The following is a 25781-nucleotide window of genomic DNA, read 5'->3' as shown; positions in this document are numbered from 1 at the left end:
CCTTTCACATGCACCAATTGCCACAACTAGCCAACACAGCCTCCTGTCTTCCCCCTCCATAAACTTTGGCTCATTCCAATCTCTGCTGCTCGTAGCCTAGATTACACCAAGTCTCATTTACACATTACTGCACACTTGCTCACCTATACTGGCTTCTGGTCTCAGAACACCTCTATTTTAAACTTCTCACACCATTGTTCAAATCCCTCCACAGTCTCGTCCCTCCTTACTTCAATACCTCCTTCAAAATTACAACCCTTGGAGAACTTTTGGCACCTGTCTGGATGTCTCTTTGCTTTTGTCAATTTTTTTCTCATTACACTCCCTAGACCACCTTGGAACATTTGGCACAACATAAATGCAAGTTGTTCATTTTGAGCCACTGTTGACATGAAGGCAAAGGCAGTAGTTAATTTGCCACAATGGGATAAATGACCAGTTAATCTGAAAATGCTATAAACAGTCAACATCTGTTGCTAACTGATTAGTATTTCCAGTAAATGTGTTTTGGTGATATTGATTAAAAGATGAATGCTAGCCAAGACACACAAAATCCTGTTCCTCTTCAAATAACAAAACAGAATGGGATCTCCTACATCCAACTGAACAGATAAACAAGGCTTTAGTTTAACTTCTCATCCATAAAAACAGCATTATTTGACATGAATCCATTTTAGTCATCATTGTTTTACCCTGCAATATGGTTACAGAACCTCCCATTAATTGTTTCTAAAAGCACTTTCAGGAAAATTATAAATGCAGATTTGTTTGAATCACTAACCTCACCTGGCGTTGGTCTCAAAAACCATCTGTAACCGAAACATAGTTTTGATATTGGAAAAAGGAAAAAATGAAATAAACCAAAACATTTCTGCAGTTACTGATTTGCTCAAACACACCCTCGCCTCCACTTTTAATGCCCTAGTCCCCAATAAAACAATTACTCTCAATCTCACCCGGCCATTCCCCCATACATTTTCCATTCTCCCATATGTTTCTTAAAGTCCAAGGGACACAGACTTGAAACAAAATAGTGGACTAGTTTAACCATCCACCGCCAGATCTGACTAGACCACTTAAAACACTTTCAGGTCTTGCTCTTTTATGCCAAAAAGCTTACTATTCCAAAATCATCTGGGAATGCAAAGAAAACCCCCGGCTTCTTTTGTCTACTGCAAACCGTCTTCTTAAACCCCTCTTCACTGTCCTCTCCACTATCACCTCCAACAATAAGTGCGAGGAGATCATGGACTTTTTGTCACTAAGATTGAGACCATTGATCAGCTGTCTGTGCCATGCCCCTCCCTTCTACTAGCCCACCTGGCCAAACTTCTGATAAGCTCCACCCCTGCCCTAGCTCTGAACTTGCATCTTCCTCAAGTTTCTCTCCTATCTTACTTTATGCCACAGAAGGCTGTGGAGGCCAGGTCATTGAGCGTATTTAAGACCGAGATAGATAGGTTCTTGATTGGTATGGGGATCAAAGGTTACAGGGAGAAGGCGGGAGAATGGGGTTGAGAAACTTATCAGCCATGATTGAATGGCGGAGCAGACTCGAAGGGCCGAATGGCCAAATTTCTGCTCCTATGTCTTATGCCCTTTCAGAGCTCATCTTGTCCATGTGACCCACCCTGCTCCCTCGATCCTATTCTCACTATTCAAACTGTTGACCACCCAACTTCCTCTCTTAGCCCCCATGTTAGCCATGTTATCGGTTCTCTACCTTCAGGTGTTCTCCTTTGTTCCATTAAATCTATCCTCAAACTTCCCCTCAAAAAAACCAACCCCAGTCCCCATCAAGCTTGCAAACCACCGTGCCATCTCCAACCTCCCTTTCCTCTTCAAAGTCCTTGAACGTGTTGTCACCTCTCAAATCTGTTCCCAACTTTCTCAGAACTCCATGCTTGAATGTCTCTATCCAGGTTTCTGCCCCTGCCACAGTACTGAAATAGTTCTTATCAAAGTAACAAATGAAATGCTATGTGACTGTGACAAAGGTAAATTTTTCCTCCTGGCCCTTCTCAATCTGTCTGGAGCCTTTGACATGGTTCACCACACCATTCTCCTCCAACGCCTTTCCACTGTCACTCAGCCGGGTGGGACTGCTTTCACTTTTATCTATCTAAGCCAGTGAATCACTTGCAATGGCTTCTCTTCCTGCTCCTGCACCATTACCCCAGTGTCCTCCAAAGATCTATCCTTGGCTCTTCCTATTTCTCATTTATATGCTCTCCTCGATGACATCATCCAAAGGCACATCATTAGTTTTTAGACGTACTCTGATGAAACCCACCTCTACCTCACCACCACTTATCTCAACTCCTCCACCATTGTTAAACTATCAGACTGCTTATCTAACATACACTATTGGATGAGCAGATATTTCCTCCATTTAAATATTGGGAAGGCTGAAGTCGTCATTTTTGGTCCCTAGCCAAAACTCCAAACTCCATTCCCTAGCTACCAACTCTATCCCTCTCCTTGGAAAGAGTCTGAGGTGAAGCTACTCTGTTCTCAGGTTTAATGTCACTCTGACCCCAAAATAAGATTCCGACCACATATTTGCACCATCACAAAGACTGCCTATTTCCACCTCCATAGCATTACCAAACTGTGTCCTGTCTTAGCTCATCTGCTGTTAAAACCCTCATTCATGCCTTTGTTACCTCAAGACTTGACTATTCCAATGCACTCCTGGCTGATCTCCCACATTCTATACTCCTTAAACTTGAGGTCTTACAAAACTCTGCTGCCCATGGCTTAACTTGCACCAAGTACTTTTCACCTATCACCCCTGTGCTCACTGACCTACAGTAGCTACCGGTCAAGCAACATACTGACTTTAAAATTTTCATCCTTGTTTTAAATCCCTCCATAGCCTCGCCCTACCCTATCTCTATAAGCTCCTCCAGTCCCACAACCTTCCGAGATATCTGCCCTCCTCCAACTCTGTCTCTTGAGCATTCCCGATTTTAACTGCTCCACTATTGGTGGCCACACCTTCACATGCCTAGGTCCCAAGCTACAGAATACCCTCCCTATTTCTCTCTGCTTCACTTTCTTCCTTTAAGATCCTCCTAAAAACCTGCCTCTTTAACCAAAATTTTGGTCATCTGACTAAATGTCTCCTTTTGTGGTTCAGAATCACATTTTGTTTCATAAATGCCTCTGTGAAATTCCTTGGGACACTTTTTTTACATTAAAAGGCGCTATATAAATACATTACAAAGCACTTTTTCTTTATTTCGAATGAAAGGTCATCCACCTGAAACATTAACACCGCTTCCCTCGCGATCTGACAAATTTCCAGCATTTTCTGCTTTTATTTCTTTTAAAACTATACGCTCAAAAGAAAAAAAATTATATAAACCCAGACTGACGGCCCATTTCGCACCATCTCGTAGACCGACTTTTAGTAAAAAGTCAGCGGCTTTGGGTGATCATTTCTTGGTGCGTGAAGTTGGATCTAACTAAAATTAACTCTCGGTATTTGGCAGCTTTGCTCGCCCGGTGACTGAAGGCACAAACCCTGGAAGTCCAGGCGCCCGGCAGCTTCTGACCGAGGGCAAATGTCCGCCTAACCAGGGCCTCGCCCGGGCAGCCACTCAAAGCCGGGGCCGCTCTTTACTCCAGGCCCCGGCTCCGGCCCTATTTCTCAGATATTAGAAAAAGGGGACTTTTCAAATTTTTTTTTTAAAGCGAAATGAAGTCACTCACGTACCTGCTGCTGAAACCGGGCGAGCGCGGTCAGCAGGATGTGCAGGCTCTGGGCCGTTTCCTTGTCGCCTGGTCCCGGCTCTGCCGTCGCCATGACACCAACTCCCCAGCTGCAACTCCCACACAACCGACTCTACCTCAGGTGAAAATATGATGGGCGTCTCTCTACAAAAACATTATTTTTTTCCTAATGTCTCCAACGTCGGGTACATTCTCTTTAACAAGTATCAAAAACTTTGGTTATTTAAGCTCAAGATTTAACAAATTTGCACCCAATTCTGTTCTCATGAAAGGTCACCGAGCTGAAATTCTTTCTTTCTCTGCAGATGCTACCTGACCTGCTGAGTGTTTGCAGCATTTCTTGTTTCTGTTCCAGCATTTTCTATATTGCCCTTCACCAACAACTTGCATTGATCTAGCACCTTTAACTACTGAAATGTTCCAAAGACTTCCACAGCAGTGTTTTTAATCAGACAGAATTTGACAGAAAGAATTATTAGGTCAGGTAGCAAAAGGCCCTGTCAAAGAGGGAGTTTTAAGAAGAGTACTGAAGGCACCTGTAATAACCTCTTATGTAATACACTTTAAGACAAGTGTTGTAATGTAAGATCACATGATCTTAATACGCAATACCAGAGTAAGGCAGGCTGCAACTGTGAGAGAGTCTTGAGTTAGACACTGAAGAGTGAAGAGAGAGTTTTGAGTTGTGAGCACACAAATGTAGCTGCTGAGTTTAGTTTTTAAATAAACAGCATGTGTTTATTCTAATAATGATCTCCTGATGCTCTGTCTCTGTACTGACTTGGTCACCCCAAATTAAGCTGCGACCAGGATCCTTTAGCCCCAACAAACCAAAGGGCACTAGATCCAACAAACTGGCGATGAGAATAAAAGCACAAAAAACCACAGAAAAAATGAGGTAAAAAGCTAGGAAGAATGAAGGAAATCAGACGAACCGAAAGCGTAAGGTAGTTGTAAGTAAAAGAAAATTTCCTTCTCGATCAAAATATTCCCCTAACAGAATGCCACAAATTGGCATTTTGACCCAAGCTCGGAAGACTCGTTTCACTATGTTGAACACCTCGCGTTCTTCTACCAGGCAAACGACATTGCGGGGGAGGAGAAGAGGTGCGCAATCCTTCGGTCCACGTGTGGAAGTAAGAAATACGGATTAATTTGAAATCTGTTGGCGCTCAGCGCTCCAGAATCAAAGTTTTGATGACTTAGTGAGCCTCGTAAAGAATCATTACCAGCCTAAGTCGTCGGTGACCATGCAATGGTTTAAGTTCAAATCAAGAATTAGAGCTGCGGGGCAGACAGTTGCTTGTTATGTGGAGAGTCTGCAGCAATTAACTGAATATTGCAAGTTTGGTGCTTCTATCAATGATATGCTTAGAGATAGTTTGGTGTGTGTTATAAACAAAAGTGCAATTCAAAAGAGATTATTGGCTGAAACAAACTTAGATTTTCAGAAGGAATTGGAAATTGCTCTGGCAATGAAAGGTGCAGTACGAGACTTAGATGCCATTTGAGGAGCACAAAAAGGTGCCGTCCTCCATGTTGAGCAGGAAACCGCAACTAAAAAGAGCACAAAAGTGCAGAGCTTTACTTAGAAGCGGGAAACAGCCACTGATAGCAGACAAATTAAAAGAGATAACTTAGCAGCAAAAACATGGCATTAAAGTAACAAAGATGGAAGCAGACAACTTTGTAATGATCCACAGTTTAAAAAGATCAAATGTTTCTTCTGCCATCGATATGGACTCCTCATGAGGCATTGTAAAGATAGAATCAGGCAGACTGGCAGACAAAAGCAAAAACCCAATAAGATAAAAAGTGTTCAAAAGCCTGAAGTAACATAAATCCTGATATCTATTCATTATAGAATTTAAAGATAGGAAGAACAGAGCCTATCTATGTAACCATGAAGTGAATGAGAAGCCTATCAGAATGGAGGTGGATGCTGGTGCAGCTACTACAATGATCAGTGAGCATACTTTTGAATGCCTGAATCATGGAGAACATAAGCTGAATTTAGAAGAAACTGATGATAAATTAAGAACATATACAGGAGAAAACATACATGTCAAGGGCATATGTAAAGTCATAATACACTACAGAGCTCAAACAGTGAGGATAACCTTGATGGTAGTAGCAGGCGAGGGACCTAGTCTCCTCGGATGAAACTGGCTGAAAGAAATTAAATTGGAATGGACGGGAATCTTCCAACTAAGAACTAATGGACTTTCAGAGCTACTGCAAAAATATGCCTCAGTTTTCAAGGAAGAACTTGGAAAAATTGAGGGGCTACAAACAAAGATTTATGTAGATCACAGGCGAGACCAAGATTTATGAAGGCAAGACCAGTACCTTTTGCAGTGCGGGATAAGATAGATGCAGAACTGGACAGATTAGAAAAACTGGAACTTGACGATACAACCAGTACAATTTTCAGAATGGGCAGCATCAATTCTACCTGTCCTCAAACATGACTGAAGCATTCAAATATGTGGGGACTATAAATAAGCAGTCAATCAAGTTGCAAAATTGGATAGACACCCCATATCTAAAATTGCAGATTTATACGCTAAATTGGCAGGTGCAATGGCTTACATGAAGTTAGATTTGAGTCATGCCTACCAACAATTGGTAGGAAGTTTGTCACCATAAACATGCATAAGGGATTGTACCAATATACCCATTTACCTTTTGCCATAATTTCTGTTTGTGCCATATTCCAAAGAACCATTGAAAGTTTATTACACGGATTGCCCCACGTAGTTTATTTGGATGACGTTCTTGTGACTGGATGCACTGAAAAGGAACCTTTGATGAACTTGGAAGAAGTTCTGAAATGTTTTTTGCAGGTGGGAGTGAAATTGAAAAAGGAAAAGTGCACATTCCAGGCAACAGAGGTAACTTACCTAGGTCACAAGGTAGATTCACAAGGCCTATATCCATTTGAAGAAAAGGTGAAAGCAATTAAAGAAGCCCCAGAGCCAAAGAATACATCCAAATTGAAATCATTCCAATGATCAATTTCTATAGACGATTCTTGCCTAGTTTGTCGACAGAACTTGCACCATTGCATTGCTTGCTCAAGAAAAACCAGAGATCGTCATGGTAAACATCACAGGGAGAAACTTTCACAAAAGTGAAACAGTTGTTACAATCATCCACACTTCTAGTACATTTTGACCCCAAAAAAGCATTGATATTAACGTGTAACACATCACCCTATGGAGTGGGAACAGTTATTTCCCATCAAATGGATGATGAATCAAAACAACCTATAGCATATGTGTCAAGAACACTCAGCACTGCAGAGAAAAAGTACTCTCAAATTGAAAAAGAAGGCCTGGCAATAATTTTCAGTGTTAAGAAATTTCATCAATATGCACAGGGTTGTCTCTTTACTATCACAATGGACCACAAGCCATTATTATGACTATTCAGGGAAGACAAGGCTAAACACTCTATACCATCAGCAAGTGTACAAAGATGGGCACTGATCTTGGCAGCATATGAGTATACTTTTATTCATAGACCCGGAAGTCAGATTGCAAATGCAGATGCACTCAGTCATTTACCCTTGCAAATAAAAAATGACAATGTTCCAATTCCTCAGGAATTAATTTTGTTATTGAACTTCCTGGGCTCATCACCAATGTGTGCAAGATATATGACACAAAGCTGGGTGGGAGGGTGAGCTGTGAGGAGGATGCAGAGATGATTCAGCATCATTTGGACAAGCTGAGTGAGTGGGCAAATGCATGGCAGATACAGTATAATGTGGATAAATGTGAGGTTATCCACTATAGTAGCAAAAACAGGAAGGCAAATTATTATCTGAATGGCTATAAATTGAGAGAGGGGAATGTGCAATGAGACCTAGGTGTCCTCGTATACTAGTCGCTGAAGATAAGCATGCAGGTACAGCAGGCGGTAAAGAAGGCAAAAGGTATGTTGGCCTTCATAACGAGAGGATTTGAGTACAGAAGCAGGGATGTCTTGCTGCAATTATACAGGGCCTTGGTGAGACCACACCTGGAATATTGTGTGCAGTTTTGGTCTCCTTACCTGAAGAAGGATGTTCTTGCTATAGAGGGAGTGCAGCAAAGGTTTACCAGACTGATTCCTGGGATGGCGGGACTGACAGATGAGGGGAGATTGAGTCGGTTAGGATTATATTCGCTGGAGTTCAGAAGAATGAGGGGGGATCTCATAGAAACCTATAAAATTCTAACAGGACTAAACAGGGTAGATGCAGGAAGGATGTTCCTGATGGTGGGGGAGTCCAGAACCAAGGGTCACAGTCTGAGGATACAGGGTACACCATTTAGAACTGAGATGAGAAATTTCTTCACCCAGAAAGTGGTGAGCCTGTGGAATTCGCTACCACAGAAAGTAGTTGAGGCCAAATCACTATGTTTTCAAGAAGGAGTTAGATATAGCTCTTGGGGCGAAAGGGATCAAAGGATATGGGGAGAAAGCGGGAGCAGGCTATTGAGTTGGATGATCATCCATGATCATAAGGAATGGCGAAGCAGGCTTGAAGGGCTGAATGGCCTACTCCTGCTCCTATTTTCTATGTCTCTATGTTTCTCGGACAAATTAAAGATTGGACAATTCGAGACCTAATCTTATCCAAAATGAGAAATCAAGCTTTTCATGGTTGATCACAAAAACAAGAATCTGATTAAATGAAACCGTATTTCCAGAGAAAATATGAAATAACCAGCCAAGAAGGTACTTTATTGTGGGGAGCTCAGGTGATTGCTCCTCCAAAAGCACGAAAGCCATTGCTATCCGAACTTTACAGCGCACATCCCGGAATTTCCAAAGTGAAGGCAATAGCACATAGCTATATATGGTGGCTGGGAATGGATGGAGAAATAGAAAACTTGGTGAGAAGCTGTATGCAGTGTCAACAAGTACAAAAATTACCTGCAACAGCCCCATTTCACCCCTGGGAGTGGCCACGAAGACCATGGATATCAGTATACATCAGTATACATATGGGACTTTTTATGGGAACAATGTTTCTACTTATAGACTTATCAAGACCTCCTCACAACATTTCAGAAGTATTTAGATGAGCACTTGAAACTCCATAATATGCAGGGCTGTGGTCCAAGTGCTGGCAAATGGGATTAAAATAGATAGATGCTTGATGGCCAGCATGGACACGATGGGCCTGTTTCTGTGCTGTATAACTCTATGACTCTATAGACGCATATTCAAAATGGATGGACATATATGAAGTGAGGTCACCCACAGACTACAACAATGTTTCACAATTAATGGTTTACCTGAAGTGCTGGTATCAGATAATGGAGCAGTACTCACAAGTGCTGAATTTAACCAATTTACAAGCTTCAATGGTATTATTCACGTGAAAACATCTCCATACCATCCTTCTTCAAACGGACTCACTGAGAGAGCAGTTCAGACGTTTAAATCTGGTATGAAGAAATTGTCTGAAGATTCGATAGCGGCTAAATTAACACAATTTCTATTCCAGTATAGAACCACCCCTCATTTGACAATAGGTGTCACGCCAGCAGAATTGTTAATGAAGAGCTATCTCCGATCGAGACTGAGCCTAATTATGCAAATTTTGGGGAGGGGGAAGGTAGAAGGAAGGCCGCAAAGTCAGAAAATGGGACATGATTGTCACATTCAGGACAGAACATTTAATGTAGGAGAGAAAGTATTTGTGAAAAATTTTCAAGAAGGACCAGCATGGTTGTTCGGTGAGATAAATGCAGTAACAGGACCTCTTTCCTACCATGTGAAAGTTGAAGATTGAGTAATTAGGAGACATGTGGATCACATAAGAGGAGAAACCAAATACCCTGAAATGATTTCACAAGTGTTCGAGACTGAATCTACATCACCTGTTGAAAGAACTCAACAGAATACAAATGAATTTGAAGGGCCAACTGTACCTGAAAGAGTCAAAGAAACAGATTTACAGGTACCTACTGAGGAACCAGATACTCAGATAACTCCTGTAAAGGACGTTCCAAATCAAACTTCTGAGGCTGTAGACCTGAGATGTTCTACACATATAAGGAAACCCCCAGAGAGAGTGATATTCTAAATAACTTGATATTTTGAAAAAATTATAAAATGTATTTTTTCATAAATGGTGAGGGATGTAGTAGTAGTAACTGATATGTAAGACACCTTTAAGACAAGTATTGTAATGTAAGATTACATGATATTAATACCCAATAACAGAGTAGCGTGGAAAGAGCCTTGAGTTAGACACTGAAGGGTGAAGACAGAATTTTGAGTTGTGAGCACATAAATGTAGCTGCTGAGTTTAGTTTGTAAATAAACAGCATGTGTTTATTCTAACAATGATCTCCTGATGTTCTCTGTCTCTGTACCGACTTGGTCACCCTGAACTAAGCGTGCGACCAGGATCCTTTAGTCCCAACAAACCAAAGGGCACTAGAGCCAACAACACCACATCCACAAACATTCACTCCCTCCATCACTGACGCACAGTAGCAGGAGTGTGTATCATCTACAAGATGCAGTGCAGAAATTCACCAAGGCTCCTTAGACAGCACCTTCCAAGCCCAGGACAATTAACATCTAGAAGGACAAGGGCAGCAGATAGATGGGAACACCACCATCAGGAAGTTACCTTCCAAGTCACTCAACATCTGACTTGGAAATATATCAACATCCCTTCACTGTCACTGGGTCAAAATCCTGGAACTCCCTTCCTAACAGCACTGTGGGTGTACCTACACCACATGGACTGCACCGTTTCAAGAAGGCAGCTCCCCACCACCTTCTCAAGGGCAACTAGGGATAGGCAATAAACGCTGCCCCATCCAGTGAAGCCCACATCCCATGAATGAATTAAAAAAAGGAGATGGGAATGCAGAGTGATTTTGGGGGGTGGTGGGTAGTTCTGGAGCTTAGGGTCTAGACAGCTGAAGGCACAACTGACAGTGGTGAATTGGTGGGAAATGGACACATAGCCAGAGTTGGGGTAAGGTAGCTTTGAAGGAGGATTACAGGGCTCGAGAGGGTTACAGAGATAGGGAAAGGCAAAACCTTGAGCATTTGAAAACAAGAATGAGAATTTTAAATTTGAGACATTGCTAGATTGAGAACTACTGTACATTAGCAAGCATAGCGTTAATGGATGAATTGGACTTGATGCAAGCTTGGATACAGGCAGCAGAGTTTTGGATGATCTCAAGTTTGCAGAGTGTGGAAGATGAGAGGCCAGTCAGCAGAGCATTATGATAGTCAATGCTGGAGGTAACAAAAGTATGGTTGAGTATTTCATGGAAGCAGAAGATAGACTGAGGTAGTGGTGACAGGCAACATTACATAATAGAGATATAGTTACAACGTGACCATGGTTAGGAAATAAACATTGTAGGGTACATAACATTTCAAAAAGATGGACAGAATGGAAAAGGAGGAGGAGGAGTAGCCCTCATTGTAAAGAATGACATAAGGATAGTGAGAAACGATCTCGGTTTTGAAGATCAGGAAGTGGAATCCGTATGGGTAGAAATTAGAAATAAACAAGGTCAGAAAACAGTGGTGGGAGGGTGACCAACCACCCTCTTATGGGTATCTTATGGGACAAAAATAAAAATACCTGGAAAAACTCAGCAGTATGACAGCATCTGCGGAGAGGAACACAGTTAACGTTTCGAGTCCGTATGACTCTTCAACAGAACTAAGGAAAAAAAGTTTAAGGTGATTGACAAAAGAACCAAAGGTGACTTGAGAAAAGCGCAGCAACTGGTTAGAATCTAAAATGCACTGCCTGAATGGGTGATAAAGGCAGATTCAATTGTGGTTTTCTAAAGGGAAATGGATCAGCACCTGAAGACAAAGCTGCACCTTTATGCTAGTTACTTTATGCCTCTGCTGAACCTCCTGAATATTTTGAATTGTTTATTTAAATGTTTCTCACTGTTCATTTACAGAAACTTTGGAAACCCAAGAGCTTAACATTTTTCTTTTGATGCAGAGCACTGACCAGTCCTCCTGCTCCTGTAGATCTTCTTGTGGCTGAGTGGGCTGTGCATTCACAGCAGAACAGTGTGCATGCACAGACACCAAAGATATTTGGTGAGAGGCAAAAAGAGACTCCCAGCTATCTACTCGGTCTAGATCCTTCATGATTGTGAACGTGTATATCAAATCTCTTTTCAACCTGCTCTTATCCAGGGTGAATAACCCCAGCTTCTCCAATCTATCCATGTACATGAAGTACCTCATCCTTGAAATCATTCTTGTAAATCTTTTCTGTACCCTCTCTAAATCCTGCAGATTCTGCCTAAAGTGCAGTGCCCAGAATTGGCACAATACTCCAGTTGAGATTGAACCAATATTTTGTAAAGATTCATCATGTGCTTTATGCTTCTGTTTATAAAGGCCAAGATGTCATATTCTTTTTAAACCACTTTTTTAAGCTGCCCTTCCACCTTCAACGATTTGTGCACATAAGTGCTGTTCCTGCACCCATGCTTTGAATTAAACCCAGGCTGAGAAGTGGCTGCTAGGTTCTCAGATACAACGCCCGAGGCCTTAGTGCAGAAGGTGGAAAGGAGGAGGGAAGTCATCTTTCCGCAGAAGGTCCTACAGATAGATATATACAAGCAAATACAACGGGAGCGGATAGCCATGGAAATGAATGCTCATGAGTCTGGAACAGAAGACTTAGTTATAGTGTCGGAAACAGGGCCCAGGAGAGGGGTGTACAGACGGCGCCAAACACCAGGGCCTGGGGTAAGTTGGGTGGGGGGTGGGGCGGGGGGGGGGGGGGGGGGGTGGAGGGGGGGGCTCTGTGTTTTAAATAGAGTTTCTCGTTGTGCAGAACTGAGCAGCCGGAGCTGCAGACTAACTAAAAAATCAGAGCTGTAGCATTCCAAACTTTTTAAAGCTACTCTGTCAGTGTTGGTTTCACTGAGTTTCTGCACTGCTGCTTCCAAGCTTTGGGCAGCTTTGTGGGTCCGATTTTTTTTTTTGAACAGCCTGCCAGAAAACCGAAGCTGTCCAAAGGTCAACAGCAGCGCAGCAACCGTCAGGACAATGTTCTTGCTTGAAAAATGGTAAGTGAAATCCCTGCAATTTAAGAACCAATTGGATGCTCTTTGTGTGGGGGGTTGGGGGTGAGGTTGGCGGTGAGGGTTTGGGAGGGGGGCATTGGGAGGGTTGGGGGGACGTTAGAGTGGAGGTTGGGGGAAGTTAGAGGGGAGTTGGAGGGAGTGTTCGTGGGAGGGTGTGGGGGGTGTTGGAGGGGAGGTTAGCAACAAAGTTGAATTGTTTTGTAAATGTAGCAATTTCTTTGTAGCCACTTTCCTAACATCAGTTGATTGTTGTATGATTAATTATCCTGAGAGAATCAGCATTGGGCCTTTAATTTCACCATTGTTACAGTCACTCTGCCTACTACATGCAAATGTGATGACAGAAAGACAAAACTTACATTCATACAGCACCTTATATGATGTCCCAAATCTCTTTACAGCCAATTAAGTACTTTTGAGTTGTAGTCACTGGTATAGTGCAGGCGATGTTGTCAAATGGTGGAGCAGGCTCGCAGGGCCAAATAGTCTACTCCTGCTCATAATACCTATGTCTGTATGTCATTCTGGGATGAATTGGGTTAGATGGCTTTTGGCATCCATAAATATTTGGCAAATAGAGGGTGGAATCATGGCTGGAGTTCTGTTTATTTTGTTGCTGATGAAAGTTTACTGTAAGCAGGATTTGTGAGGTGAGATTGCCAGGACAGAAGTGTGTAATGAGCTCATACTGAATCAGTAACCTGTTTTACACTGCACAGGATTCTCAAGAGTCTTTTTCATTGACTTCAATCTTGTTCTGTTGTCTGCTTATCTGTTATCACATTCTATCTTGGTGCTTTTATGAGTTTCTTGAGGTATTGAAATATTGTGATAAAGTTGTATTGCATAGTAAATGTTGAAAATATATTGTAGTGAGAAGCAGGAAAGTAGCAATCAGCAGAGTCTTCAGACTTGCTGATCAAGAAGACACATACAATTGTGAACCATTCAGTCTTTGCCCTTTGGCCTCTTAAAAGTTGTATTGCACAGAGACACCTGAGGGCTCCAACACTTCTCACTGACAGTGAAGACCATTATTCAATCATTCCACTTTGTTGCTCAGGAGCCATTTGATCCTTTTATACTGTGAGATGACTGTTAAAATAGAATCCAACTACACCCCTTGTATGAAATAATTATATTGAATAATATCATTCACCCAGGCAGGAGAAAGTCTTCTAATTCTTCTACAGAATTGAAAAGATCTTGTGCAATTTATCTGGGTTGCAAGTATTGAATCTTTCCCCCAAATATGAATTTACTGTCACCATGTTCAATGTGCAGAACATGCTAATGAGGGCTGAGGCAGTCACCGAAATAAGTGTTATAGTCTGCACAGTGTTATAAATAACTAATGGGATATTTTCATCTCAAATTAACAATATTGCATGTAAAATTTGTACTTTCTAGTTTGTTTAATAGTCATGGTGGGATCACCTATAGGGCACACACAAACTAACACTGCATTATATTGTTGCTGCTCTTATTATTAATGACCCATGCTGCATGTATGTCAGATGATATTTGTAACCAGACGTCAACAATGGGCATTATCATTTTACTAGGACCATTGATTATTTGGTAAATTGATTAGTGAATCTTGAAAGGGGAAAAATATCATGCATGATTGAGGGGGAGGGTCAAAGTGCGGGTGGTGAAGGAGGAATAAGGGGCCCGGAAACAGAAGAAGTACCTTGATTTCTCTCCTGGCCTGAAAAGGTTAATTGGCCTCAGCTGAGTAATCAAGTTCAGTGAATACATCTTTAAATGCCGTCTCCTACCAACCACACCACAAACCTCCCACACTGCTCAATGCATCAGACCCCCAACTCTCACCCATCAACAATCTCTAGCATTTAGGACTCATACCTAACAGCAACCTCACTTTCACACACTTACCATTCCTGCAAGCCTCACACCAACATCTCACAGCTTCCACATTCTTCTGGTTATACAGCTATGACAGGCACATATCCCAAACACATTGCAACACATTCACTGGCTCTCTTCCCTCTCTCTCACAGGGCAAGATGGCACATAACAGGAGGGATGATCAAAGAAGAGGCTGGGGAAGGAATAACTCCATGTCTTCAGCCTCTTATAGGCAATGGTGCTTGGCAGTGACAACTAGTGTCACTGAAACCATCCAGGAAGCTACCTATGCACCTTCTGAAATTATCCCAGAATCTGGTATAAACTACTAACTGCAGACATGCACCCCTTGTTTTTTACCCATACCACCTTCCCTCATTCCAACCTTTGTGTTTTTATGCTTTCAGATACCAGACCTGTTGCCCAGCCAGTCAGCGGTGCCTGGAGATAAAGGACTAGAAGAAGAGTAGACCTCTGAGGAGGAAGCACTGTCACTTGACCTGATAATCCCAGTCACCAGCTCAGATACTGGTATCGCATATCACTTAGAGGGTATTATGGGGGCAGAATTTGTGTGCTGAGAGTCACTGGGCAAAGTTAAGTGGAAAGATAGCGCACATGCCAGCTTCCCAGAGAGCAAGGTCACAGAGGAATTCTGCTGCAGAGAAACCAATTGAGGACTTGTTCGGGAAAATGTACAGGAAAAGCTAATGAGCTTGCAGGGAGAAATGCTTGGTGCATTGGCAGGCCTCTAGACTGCCTGTTGTCACTGACATGAACTATGGAGAAGTCTGGCTGCAACACAGCACAGGGCTTTGTGCAGAGCTTGGGGCCCATTCTTTCCAGTGTTAGCTATTGTGGCCAACTCCATCTTCACACTTGTGGACCCAATCATGATGCAGCATCTAATGACCAATGTCTCAGTTTCCATTGCTGTATAGGCAAAAGCTACTCAACTTCTGGGTGCTGCAGTGAAAACTCAGACCAAGACCATAAAATCTCTATTTGTTGTCATGCAAACCCAGTTTGTTTCCATGCAGGATCAGACAGCTGCCATCTTGGCTGAGGATACCAGTGCTCAAAGGGTTGCAGGCTCTTATAGCAATCCAGTAATATGTGCTCTAGTAGATTATTAGGACTGCTGAGACGTTGTCCCAGGGGAGTGCATTGGCTCTGTGGTGCATTTGTGCTCCCACCATTGCCATTCTGCCAGTACCCCCGCTGTTGTCTGTCAGCCAACCAGTACAGACTGCCACCTAAACTGAGTTGGCACTGTCTGAAGCTAGGCCCGCAAAACACATAAGTGTGGAGATTCCGGAAAGCCTGAAGGGACATATAAATGTTGACGGCACAAGTTTTATTTTTTAAGGTGGCCTGATGGGATGCAATCATAGAAAATTTTATTTTTTGGAACTTTATTTCATCTTACAAAATTTTGGTACCTACAATGAATGATGGAAACACACATGAGTAGGCTATTCAGCCCCTTAAGTCTGTTCCACCTCAATTAGATGTTAGTTGATCAGTATCTCTACCCTCGCAATTCCTTTCAAAATCATGAAACAAACCTTAATAAAATCATCCATTAACTTTCTATATTCCAGGGAATACATGTCTAATTTATGTAATCTCTTCTCATAATCTAACTCTTAGAATCCTAGTAACATTCTGGTGAATCTCTGCTATATTCCTTCCAATATATTCTTTCTAAGACGCAGTGCACAGAACTGCACACAGTACTCCAGAGGTAGTACTCCTAACCAGGCTTTGTATAGCTGTAGCAAAACTTACTTCCCTTTATATTCCAGTCCTCTAGATATATAGGCTAATGATTCTTTTTGCATCTGACTGTTACTTTTTAGTGATCTGTGTACATGGACGCCTAAATCTCTTTGCACCTTCACTGTTCCCAGCCTTTCATCATTTAAAAAATATTCAGAAATCATTTTTGGTCCAAAATAGAAGATCTCACACTTTCCTGGTTAGAAACCCATCTGCCACAGTTTTGCCCACTTACCTAATCTATCAATGTTTCTTTGTAATTATATGCTTCCATCATCATTACTTTATATGCCACTTTCTTTCAATTCGAGTATGACCCAGTATCCCTAATCACTGTCTTCTACTGACTAATATCTTACGGACAATGTCCCAGACACCACCACTACCATCCCTGGGCATGCTCTGTCCCAACAGCAGGAGAGACCCATCAGAGGTGGCAGTACAATGGTATACACTCTAAAAAGATTTGCGCTGGGAGTCCTCAACATTGACTCATGACCCCATGAAGTCTCATGGCATCTGGTCAAAAATGAGCAAGAAAACCTTCTGCTGATTATCACCTTCTGCTAACCTCCACCATCAAACCCCTCCCCGCTCCCCCAAACCCCCAGCTGAAGAACCAGTACTCCTTCATGTTGAACACCAATTACAAGAAGCACTGCGCATGGCAAGGACAAAGAACATACTCTTGGTGGGAACTTCAATGTTCATAAAGAATGGCCAGGTAGCCCCACTACCTAACAAACTGGATGAGTCACAGAATTGATATAGCGCAGAAGGAGGCCATTTGGCTCATCATGTCTGCATTAGTTCTACGTCCTGAGGACATAGCTGCTAAGCTGGACCTACAGCAGGTGGTGAGGCAACCAATAAGAGTAAAAACCTGCTTGACCTCATCCACACCAATCTACCTGTTGTAGATGCATGTGTCCATGACAGTATTGGAGGAATGACCATTGAAAAGTCCTTGTTGAGTCAAAGTTCTGTCTTCACATTGAGGATACCCTCCATCATGTTATGGCACTACCACCATGCTAAATGGGATAGATTTCAAACAGATTTATCTATTAATATTTGGGCATCCATGAGGCACTGTGGGCTAACAGCAGCAGCGGAGATCTATTGAACTACAATCTTATGGCCCGGCATATCCCTCACTCTACTATTACCATCAAGCCAGAAGAGCAACCCTGCTTCAATGAGGTATCAACCTGGTGAAGCTACAGTACAGGACTATTTGCATACCAAACAGCGGAAGCAACATGTGATAGACAGAATGAATCAATCCCACAATGAATCAGATCAAAGCTCTGCAGTCCTGCCACATCCAGTCATAAATGATGATGGACAATTAAACAACTGGCAACACCCATGGTCCAAGGCACTGGCACCTGATCGATTACATCATGCCCGGAATCACAAAGATGTCCGCACAACCAAAGCAATGACAGGGGCTGATGACTGCTAGACTGATCGTCGACTTATTCATTCAAATATGTCCATCCAACTGGCTTCCAAATGATGGGTGCAACAGCAGAGATGCCCTTGAAAGATCAACATCGAAGTTCTGAAAAACCAATCAAGAGAAATCAATTCCAACAATGCCTTAGGGAAAAACTTTCAAACTTCAATCAAGAACAGAAAAAGGTCTACAGTGCATGGGATGTCCTTAAGTCCAATGCCATCAATGTCTGAAAAGATACACTTGGATTTCCTCTAAGGAAACATTAAGATTGGTTTGATGAAAATGATCAGGATATCAATGAACTGATAGATCGCAAGCACAAGATTTTCTGCGCCTGGCAGAATGATCCAAACTCAATGCAAAAGAAACTGGCTTACTAACAAGTAAAGACCGAGGTACAAAGGTGCATCCAGGGTATGAAGAACATGTGGTGTACAAACAAGGTAAAGGAAATACAACATCTTGCTGATATGAACAATATCCATGGCTTCTTCACTGCTACAAAGACAATTTATGGCCCAAGTACTAAAGGACCAGCTCCTCTGTGGCCTAAGGATGGCAGAGATCTGATTAAGGAAAGGGAAGCTGTCAATACCTGTTGGAGGAAATATTTTGAAGACCTTTTCAATCAAGAATCAATTGTTGATGAGAGTGTTTTCAACTCAATTCCAGTTAGAGCTGAGCTCAGAACTCAACAAATGCCTCTGGAGGTGACGAAAGCCACCACACAAATGAAGAACAACAAAGCAGCAGGAGGTGATGGAATCCCCAATGAAATCTTTAAGTACAGAGGAGTGGACCTAACACTACAGCTTCATGTCCTTATCCTACAGATCTGGAATGAAGAGGAAGGCCCGAATGATCTTAAGGACACCATGATTGTGACAATCTTCAAGAAAGGGGACAAATCCAACTGTGCAAATTACAGAGCCTTCTCCTTGCTTTCCATTGTAGAAAAGACCATTACAAGAACCCTTTTGAATTGACTTATCACATTTTCTGAAGAGCTATTTCCCAAATCTCAACGTGGGTCTAGGGCATCAAAAGGCACGGCTGACATGATTGTTACAGTTCGCCAATGACAAGAAAATTATAGCAAATAATATCAAGCTCGCTAGATAGAGTTCTTTGACTTGACAAAGACCTTCGGCTCGGTAAATCGTGAGGCACTTTGGAAGATTCTGCTGACGTAAGGGTGTCCTCAGAATTCGTTACCATTATTCACCTGCTTCATGATAATATGTGAGTGGTGATCCTCAACAAGGAATCCATTACAGCCTCTTTAGAGGCGAAGACAAGAGTGAAACAAAGTTGTGTCATCACTCCAACTTTTTTATTGATTCTCCTTGCTGCCATGCTCTGTCTGACTAGAGACAAACTCCCTGCTGGAGTGCAGTTTATTTATCGAATGGACAGTAAGCTATTTAATCTCAGACAACTCCAGTCAAACTCTAAGACCACCCCGACTTTAGTCATTGAGATCCAATACGCTGAAGATGTTGCAGTGAGTGCTGTATTGGAAACGGATCTCCAGAGAATTGTCAACATATTTACTGAGGCATACAAGAAGATGGGGCTTACACTCAACATTCAGAAGTCCAAGGTATTCTAGCAGCAAGCTCCAAATGCACATGCCCCAGCCCCATTGATTAGGATTCATGAAGATTGCCTGGAAAATGTGGAACACTTCCCGTACCTTGGAAGTTATCTTTCACAGAAAGTTGACATTGATGAAGAAATCCATCATTGCCTGAAATCTGCTGATGCAGCATTAGGCCAACTGAGGATGCGACTGCAGATTGCAACATCAAAACTGAAACCAAGCTCATGGTCTACCATGCTATTGTGATCTCTTCCTTGCTCTGCGGGACTGAAACATAGACAACGTATAGGAGGTACCTCAAAACACTGGAGTCATATCATCAACGCTGCCTGTGGAAGATATTAAATGGGAGTGCAGGCGTTCCAACATCAGTGTCCTCTCACAAGCAGGCACCACAAGCAGGCACCATCGAGTCTATGATCAGCAGCCATCAGCTTCATTAGGCTGGACGTAGAGTTCTGATGTCAGATACCAGGCTCCCAAAGCAGGTCATCTTCCCCCAGCTCAGTCAGGGCAGACACACCAGAGGACAGAAGAAGCGCTTCAAGGACATACTGAAAGCTAATACGAAGAAATGCAACATTGACATCAACTCCTGGGAGACCATTGCTTTGGATTGAACCAGATGGTGGCAATGTCTGTAGGAAGTTCCCAGCATTTTGAGACCCAATGAGGACAGAATAAAGATGAAAAGTGAGAGCGGTGAAAAGAACACACCATGACCTGAAGTAATGTTATACGGCCAGATTGCCTCTCTCACTTGATTGTACCTTGTAGGTTCAGCAAGACCTGTAGAAATTATGGATTTGGGATACAAAGTTAAATCGTCTTAAGATACCAACGGCCCTAAATTTTAATCAGGTCCACAAGCTGTCAGCAACCACCCTGTCAAGTTCTGTCAGAACCATATATACTTCAATAAGATGACCACTCATTCTTCTGAACTCCAATGGGTTTAGGCCCAACCATTCCTCATACCTAGCAGAAAGGAAAATGGTTGTGGTTGTTGGAGGCCAATCATCTAGGCCCAGGACATCCCTGCAGGAGTTCCTCAGGGTAGTGCCCTAGGCCTAACCATTTTCAGCTATTTCATCAATGACTTTCCTTCAATTATAAGGTTAGAAATGAGGATGTTCACTGATGATTGCACAATGTTCAGTACCATTCACAACTCCCCAGGTACTGAGGCAGTTTGTGTTCATATGCAGCAAGACTTGGTCAGCAATCAAGCTTGGGCTGATAAATGCCAAGTAACATTAGCGCCACATAAATGCCAGGCAATGACCATCTCCAACAAGACAAATACAAACATACCCCCCTTGACCTTCACTGGCATTACAATCACTGAATCTCCCACTATGAACATCCTGGGAGTTACCATTGACCAGAAACTTAACTAGACCAGTCATTGAAATTTCCGTCACTTCAATGGGTGAGTGTTCACTAAATTAAAAAAAAAAACTGGTTTACAGTCTAGGCTGATGTTGCCTCATGTGTTGTTAGGCCAAGTCTTAATTTGCATAAGTAATTGCAAATAATGCATATGAAGAAAGTGTTGGAGGGATGGATGAAGGCATTGGCTTTCAAGTGTTTTGACATTCCATGAATCAATCTTCATATGATGAGTAGTAGTCTTGTTCTTTACATTTTGACTGTGTGAATAGATGACCAGTCAGGAGCAGGGAGAGCACGGCAGGACGTAAAAAGGTTTGCACTGTCACTTCAGGAGGATACAAGCTCTACATTTTCCCTGATCTGCAGAGAACGATCATCACCCTGAGGTTGCCTGTGTGCAGGGTTATGACTGAAGATTGCTAGTAGCATCCTCTACCTGTCCCTATTGTCACAGCGCTTGGGATGTCTGGCGTTTTGGCTGCTGACGACTTAGTCATAGAGTCATCGAGTCTGCGTCGGTCAAACAAGTACCTAACTATTCTAATCCCATTTTCCAGCACTAGGCCCATAGCCTTGAATGCCATGGCATCGCAAGTGCACATCCAAATACTTCTTAAATGTTATGAGCGTTTCTGCCTCTACCACCCTTTCAGGCAGTCAGTTCCAGATTCCCACCACCCTCTGGGTGAAAAAAATCTTCCTCACATCCCTTCTAAACCTCCTGCCCCTTACCTTAAATCTATGCCCCCTGGTTACTGATCCCTCCACCAAGGGGAAAAGTTCCTTCCTGTCTATCCTATCTATGCCCCTCATAATTTTATACAGCTCAATCATGTCCCCTCTCAATCTCCTCTGCTCCAGGGAAAATAAACTCAGTCTATCCAATCTCTCCTCCTAAAACTCCCCAACCCTGGCAACATTCTGGTAAATCTCCTCTGTACTCTCTTGAGTGCAATCACATTCTTCCTATAATACGGATTCCAGAACTGCACGCAATACTCTAACTGTGACCTAACCAGCGTTTAATACCGTTCCAGCATAACCTCCCTGCTCTTATATTCTATGCCTCAGCTAATAAAGACAAGTATCCCATATGCCTTCTTAACCACCTTATCTACCTGCTCCACTACCTTAAAGGACCAGTGGACATGCACATCAAGTTCCTTCTGATCCTCGGTGCTTCCCAGGGTCCGACCATTCGTCATGTATTCCCGTGCCTTGTTTGTCCTGCCCAAGTGCATCATCTCACACTTATCCAGATTAAATTCCATTTCCCACTGATCAGTCCATCTGACCAGCCTGTCTATATCCACCCGTAATCTAAGGCTATCCTCCTCACTATTTACCACCACACCAATTTTTGTGTCATCCGCAAACTTACTGATCAACCCTCCTACATTCAAGTCTAAATCATTTATATATACCACAAATAGCAAGGGACCCAACACCGATCCCTGTGGAACCCCATTGGACACAGGCATCCAGTCACAAAAACACCCCTCAACCATCACCCTCTGCTTCCTGCCACTCAGCCAATTCTGGATCCAATTTGCCAAATTGCCTTGGATCCCATGGGCTCTTACCTTCGTTATCAGTCTCCCATGCGGGACCTTATCAAAAGCCTTGCTGAAGTCCAAGTAGACTATGTCAAATGCATTGCCCTCATCTATGCACCTGGTCACCTCTTCGAAAAACTCAATTAAATTGGTCAGACATGACCTCCCCTTGACAAAACCATGCTGACTGTCCTTGATGAATCCCTGCCTCTCCAAGTGTAGATTAATTCTGTCCCTCAGAATTGCTTCCAATAGTTTCCCCACCACTGAAGTTAGATTAACTGGCCTGTAGTTCCCTGGTTTATCCCTTCCTCCCTTCTTGAATAATGGTACCACAGTGGCTGTCCTCCAGTCCTCTGGCATCTCTCCTGTGGGAGAGAGGTATTGGAAATTATTGCCAGCGCCCCTGCTATCTCCTCCCTTTCCTCACTCAACAGCCTGGAATACATTTCATCCGGGCCTGGAAATTTATTTACTTTTAAGCCTGCCAGACGACTTAGAACCTCCTCCTTTTCTATGCTAATTTCTTTAATTATATCACAATCCTCCTGCTTGATTTCCATACCCACGTCGTCCCTCTCACTTGTGAACACCAACACAAAGTGTTCATTTAGAACCCTACCTATGTCTTCCGGCTCCACACGCAAATTATCACTATCGTCCTTAATGGGCCCTACTCTTTCCCTAGTTATCCTCTTAATTACTCTTAATGTACTTGTAAAATAACTTTGGATTTTTCTTTATTTTACCTGCTATTGTTTTTTCATGCCCCCTTTTTGCTCTCCTAATTTCCTTTCTAAGTTTGCCCCCTACACATTCTATACTCCTCTAGGGCTTCCGCTGTTTTGAGCCCTTGGAATCTGTCATAAGCCTCCCTTTTTCACTTTATCTAATCCTGTATATTCCTCGACATCCCGGGTCCCACCCTTTGTCTTTACTGGAATATGTTGGCCCTGTACTCTCCCTTCCTGATTAATCTGCACATTCAGTATATTTAAGTGGATGTACTTTGTGCAGAGCCTCTCCCATTTCCTCATTCAAACCAGCTCAGGCTACACTGGTGCAATGTGTGCCATACGCATGGCAACTGGAAGGATGCAGGCTTGATTTTGGAGTAACTGTGGCAAGTAACTCACCTCCTGACTCCCCAAAGCCTGTCCACCATCTACAAAGCATAAGTCAGGATTGTGATAGAATACCCTCCATTTGCCTGGATAAGTGCAGCTCCAGCAATACTCAAGAAGCTCAACACCATCCAAGACAAAGCAGTCAGCTTGATTGGCACCCCATCCACCACCTTAAACATTCATTTCTTCCACCACTGAAGCACAGTGGCATTAGTGTGTGCCATGTACAAGATGTACTACAGCAACTAATCAAGACTCATTTGAAGCACCTTCCAAACCTGAGACCTCTACATCCTAGAAGGACAAGGACAGTAGGTGCATGGGAGCACTACCACATGCACGTTTCCCTCTGAGCCATAGACCATCCTGACTTAGAACTATATCACCATTCCTTCACTATTGCTGGGTCAAAATCCTAGAACTTCCTTCCTAACAGCACTGTGGGTGTACCTATGCCACATGGATTGCAGCGATTCAAGAAGGTGGCTCCACCGCTACCTTCTCATGGGTAGTTAGGATAAGCAATAAATACTAGCCTAGCCAGTGACGCCCACATCTGGTGAACGAACAAATTAAAAGAAATAGGGACAGAATATTTCCTGCCAACTTTGGTTCATTTATTCTCCATCCTTTAATCATCATCTTTTTTGAGCACAAACTGAGCTTCTAATCACTTATCTTCTCCATCCACAAAGACTGCCTTCTTGCACATCTGTAACACCATCCATTACCGTCCTTGTCACAGTCCATTGTAACAAAATCTGACCTTGGCTTTGACTTGGCAGTCGCTGTTCAAGAACTACAGTTCCGAGCGGGCTTCTGGACTACTGCGCATGCGTTGGCTGGGAAGTGGCCGCACATGCACAGTTTATTTGTTTTCAGGTCTTCAGGCTGGGAACTGGCCCTGCACGCCTGCACAGAAGAAAAGAAGAACAAACGGCATGAAAAGCAGGTCAGGTGACCTGAACCGGCGAGTTATTGGACTCAAGATCTCCCAGGAAACGGTGCAGGGACAGGGAGAGGTCCCAAAAGCAGGTCCCAGGCAGGAACAAAGACAGGGATCAGAAACAGGTACCTGAAGACAGTCCCAGGTAAGGGACAAGGACGGAATCAGTAACAGATCCTGTTAAGTAAATTTGAGAAAAAGGAGCAGAAGAATAGGCTCCAAGTTAGAGAGGGAGCTGTGGGGAGTAGACCTGAAGAAAAGTGAGCTTGAGAGAAGTCCAGAAGATCCGAGAGGGCAGCCGAATGTTGGTGACTCCATGCTGCAGTTCGCAAGGGCACACGTACTCTTTTGGAACAGTGGTGTTCTGCTTGGCACGGCTAAAGATCTGAAAATGTGCTTTGAAGGTGAAGCTTGAATGTACTCGGAGATCCAGGACAGAGGAATCTTGGAATGTGAGATTGAAACCCTGAAAATGGATCCTTGTTGAAGCCACCTGAGTGGGAATGATGTTTGAAGAGAATTCCAAGGCAAGTTCTTCAAATGTGGAGATTGGAAACTCTTGTGAGAAAGACAATGTTTCAGTGAGACTGGTTGGCTCACAATATGACAAACATCTGGGTAGGTTGTTAGAAATCCCTGGAATCTGCTTTGGTCACATTTGACATTTACTGTGGAGTGTGGTGTGTCCAACCACAGTGTGCCTGTTAATTCACATGTACCTGTGAATAATTGCCTGAATATTAGGGTATAAAATAGATATGATAAATTGTTTATCTTTCTTAATTTTTATGTGCCTGCTGAATAAAGGAATATTGGGAAATTAAATCATCTTCTTGTATTTGTATTGACACTTTTGCAACTTTTTTGTCTGGTGGAATACAGTTTATCTTTCTTGTTTTAATAAATATTTTATTATTTGTTAAAAGTACATCAGGAGACTCCTCTGAATTTGTTCAGTAACTTACCTCCAAAAAACAAAGTTAGGATCTATCAAGCCAGGTTTCACTCTGGAATCTTAACACCATCTGCTGCAGAAACCCTGATCCAAGCCTTTATTGCCACCAGGTTCAGTTACTCCAATGCTTTCCTGCATGGCCTCCCATCTTCCATTCTCCATAAACTTAAGCACATCCAAAACTCTGCTGCTCATACTTGCACCAAATTTGCTCACTCCTTTACTCATTGAACTCTCATCCCCA

General features: G+C 42.8%; 1 protein-coding gene across 3 annotated transcripts in view; it reads right to left on the bottom strand.

Annotated features, from left to right (window-relative positions):
- Positions 1-4171, bottom strand: part of LOC121292174 (MAP3K12 binding inhibitory protein 1) — a 53017-nt gene extending 48846 nt beyond the window's left edge. Inside the window, exons 1-2 of one of the 3 annotated variants that reach the window (XM_041213821.1) lie at positions 3722-4171; positions 782-809 (exon numbers count right to left, since the gene is read on the bottom strand). Coding sequence is in view for 1 of the 3 variants with exons in the window: in XM_041213819.1 (XP_041069753.1) it covers positions 3722-3811 (90 nt within the window). In the remaining 2 variants the exon portion in view is untranslated. The remainder of the gene's footprint in view (positions 1-781; positions 810-3721) is intronic. The other 2 variants (XM_041213820.1, XM_041213819.1) reach the window with 2 other exon arrangements.
- Between the last annotated feature and the right edge of the window lie 21610 nt (positions 4172-25781).

Source organism: Carcharodon carcharias, chromosome 20, assembly GCF_017639515.1.
Source record: "Carcharodon carcharias isolate sCarCar2 chromosome 20, sCarCar2.pri, whole genome shotgun sequence".
NCBI lineage: Eukaryota > Metazoa > Chordata > Chondrichthyes > Lamniformes > Lamnidae > Carcharodon > Carcharodon carcharias.
This window is presented reverse-complemented; position numbering and strand designations above follow the sequence as displayed.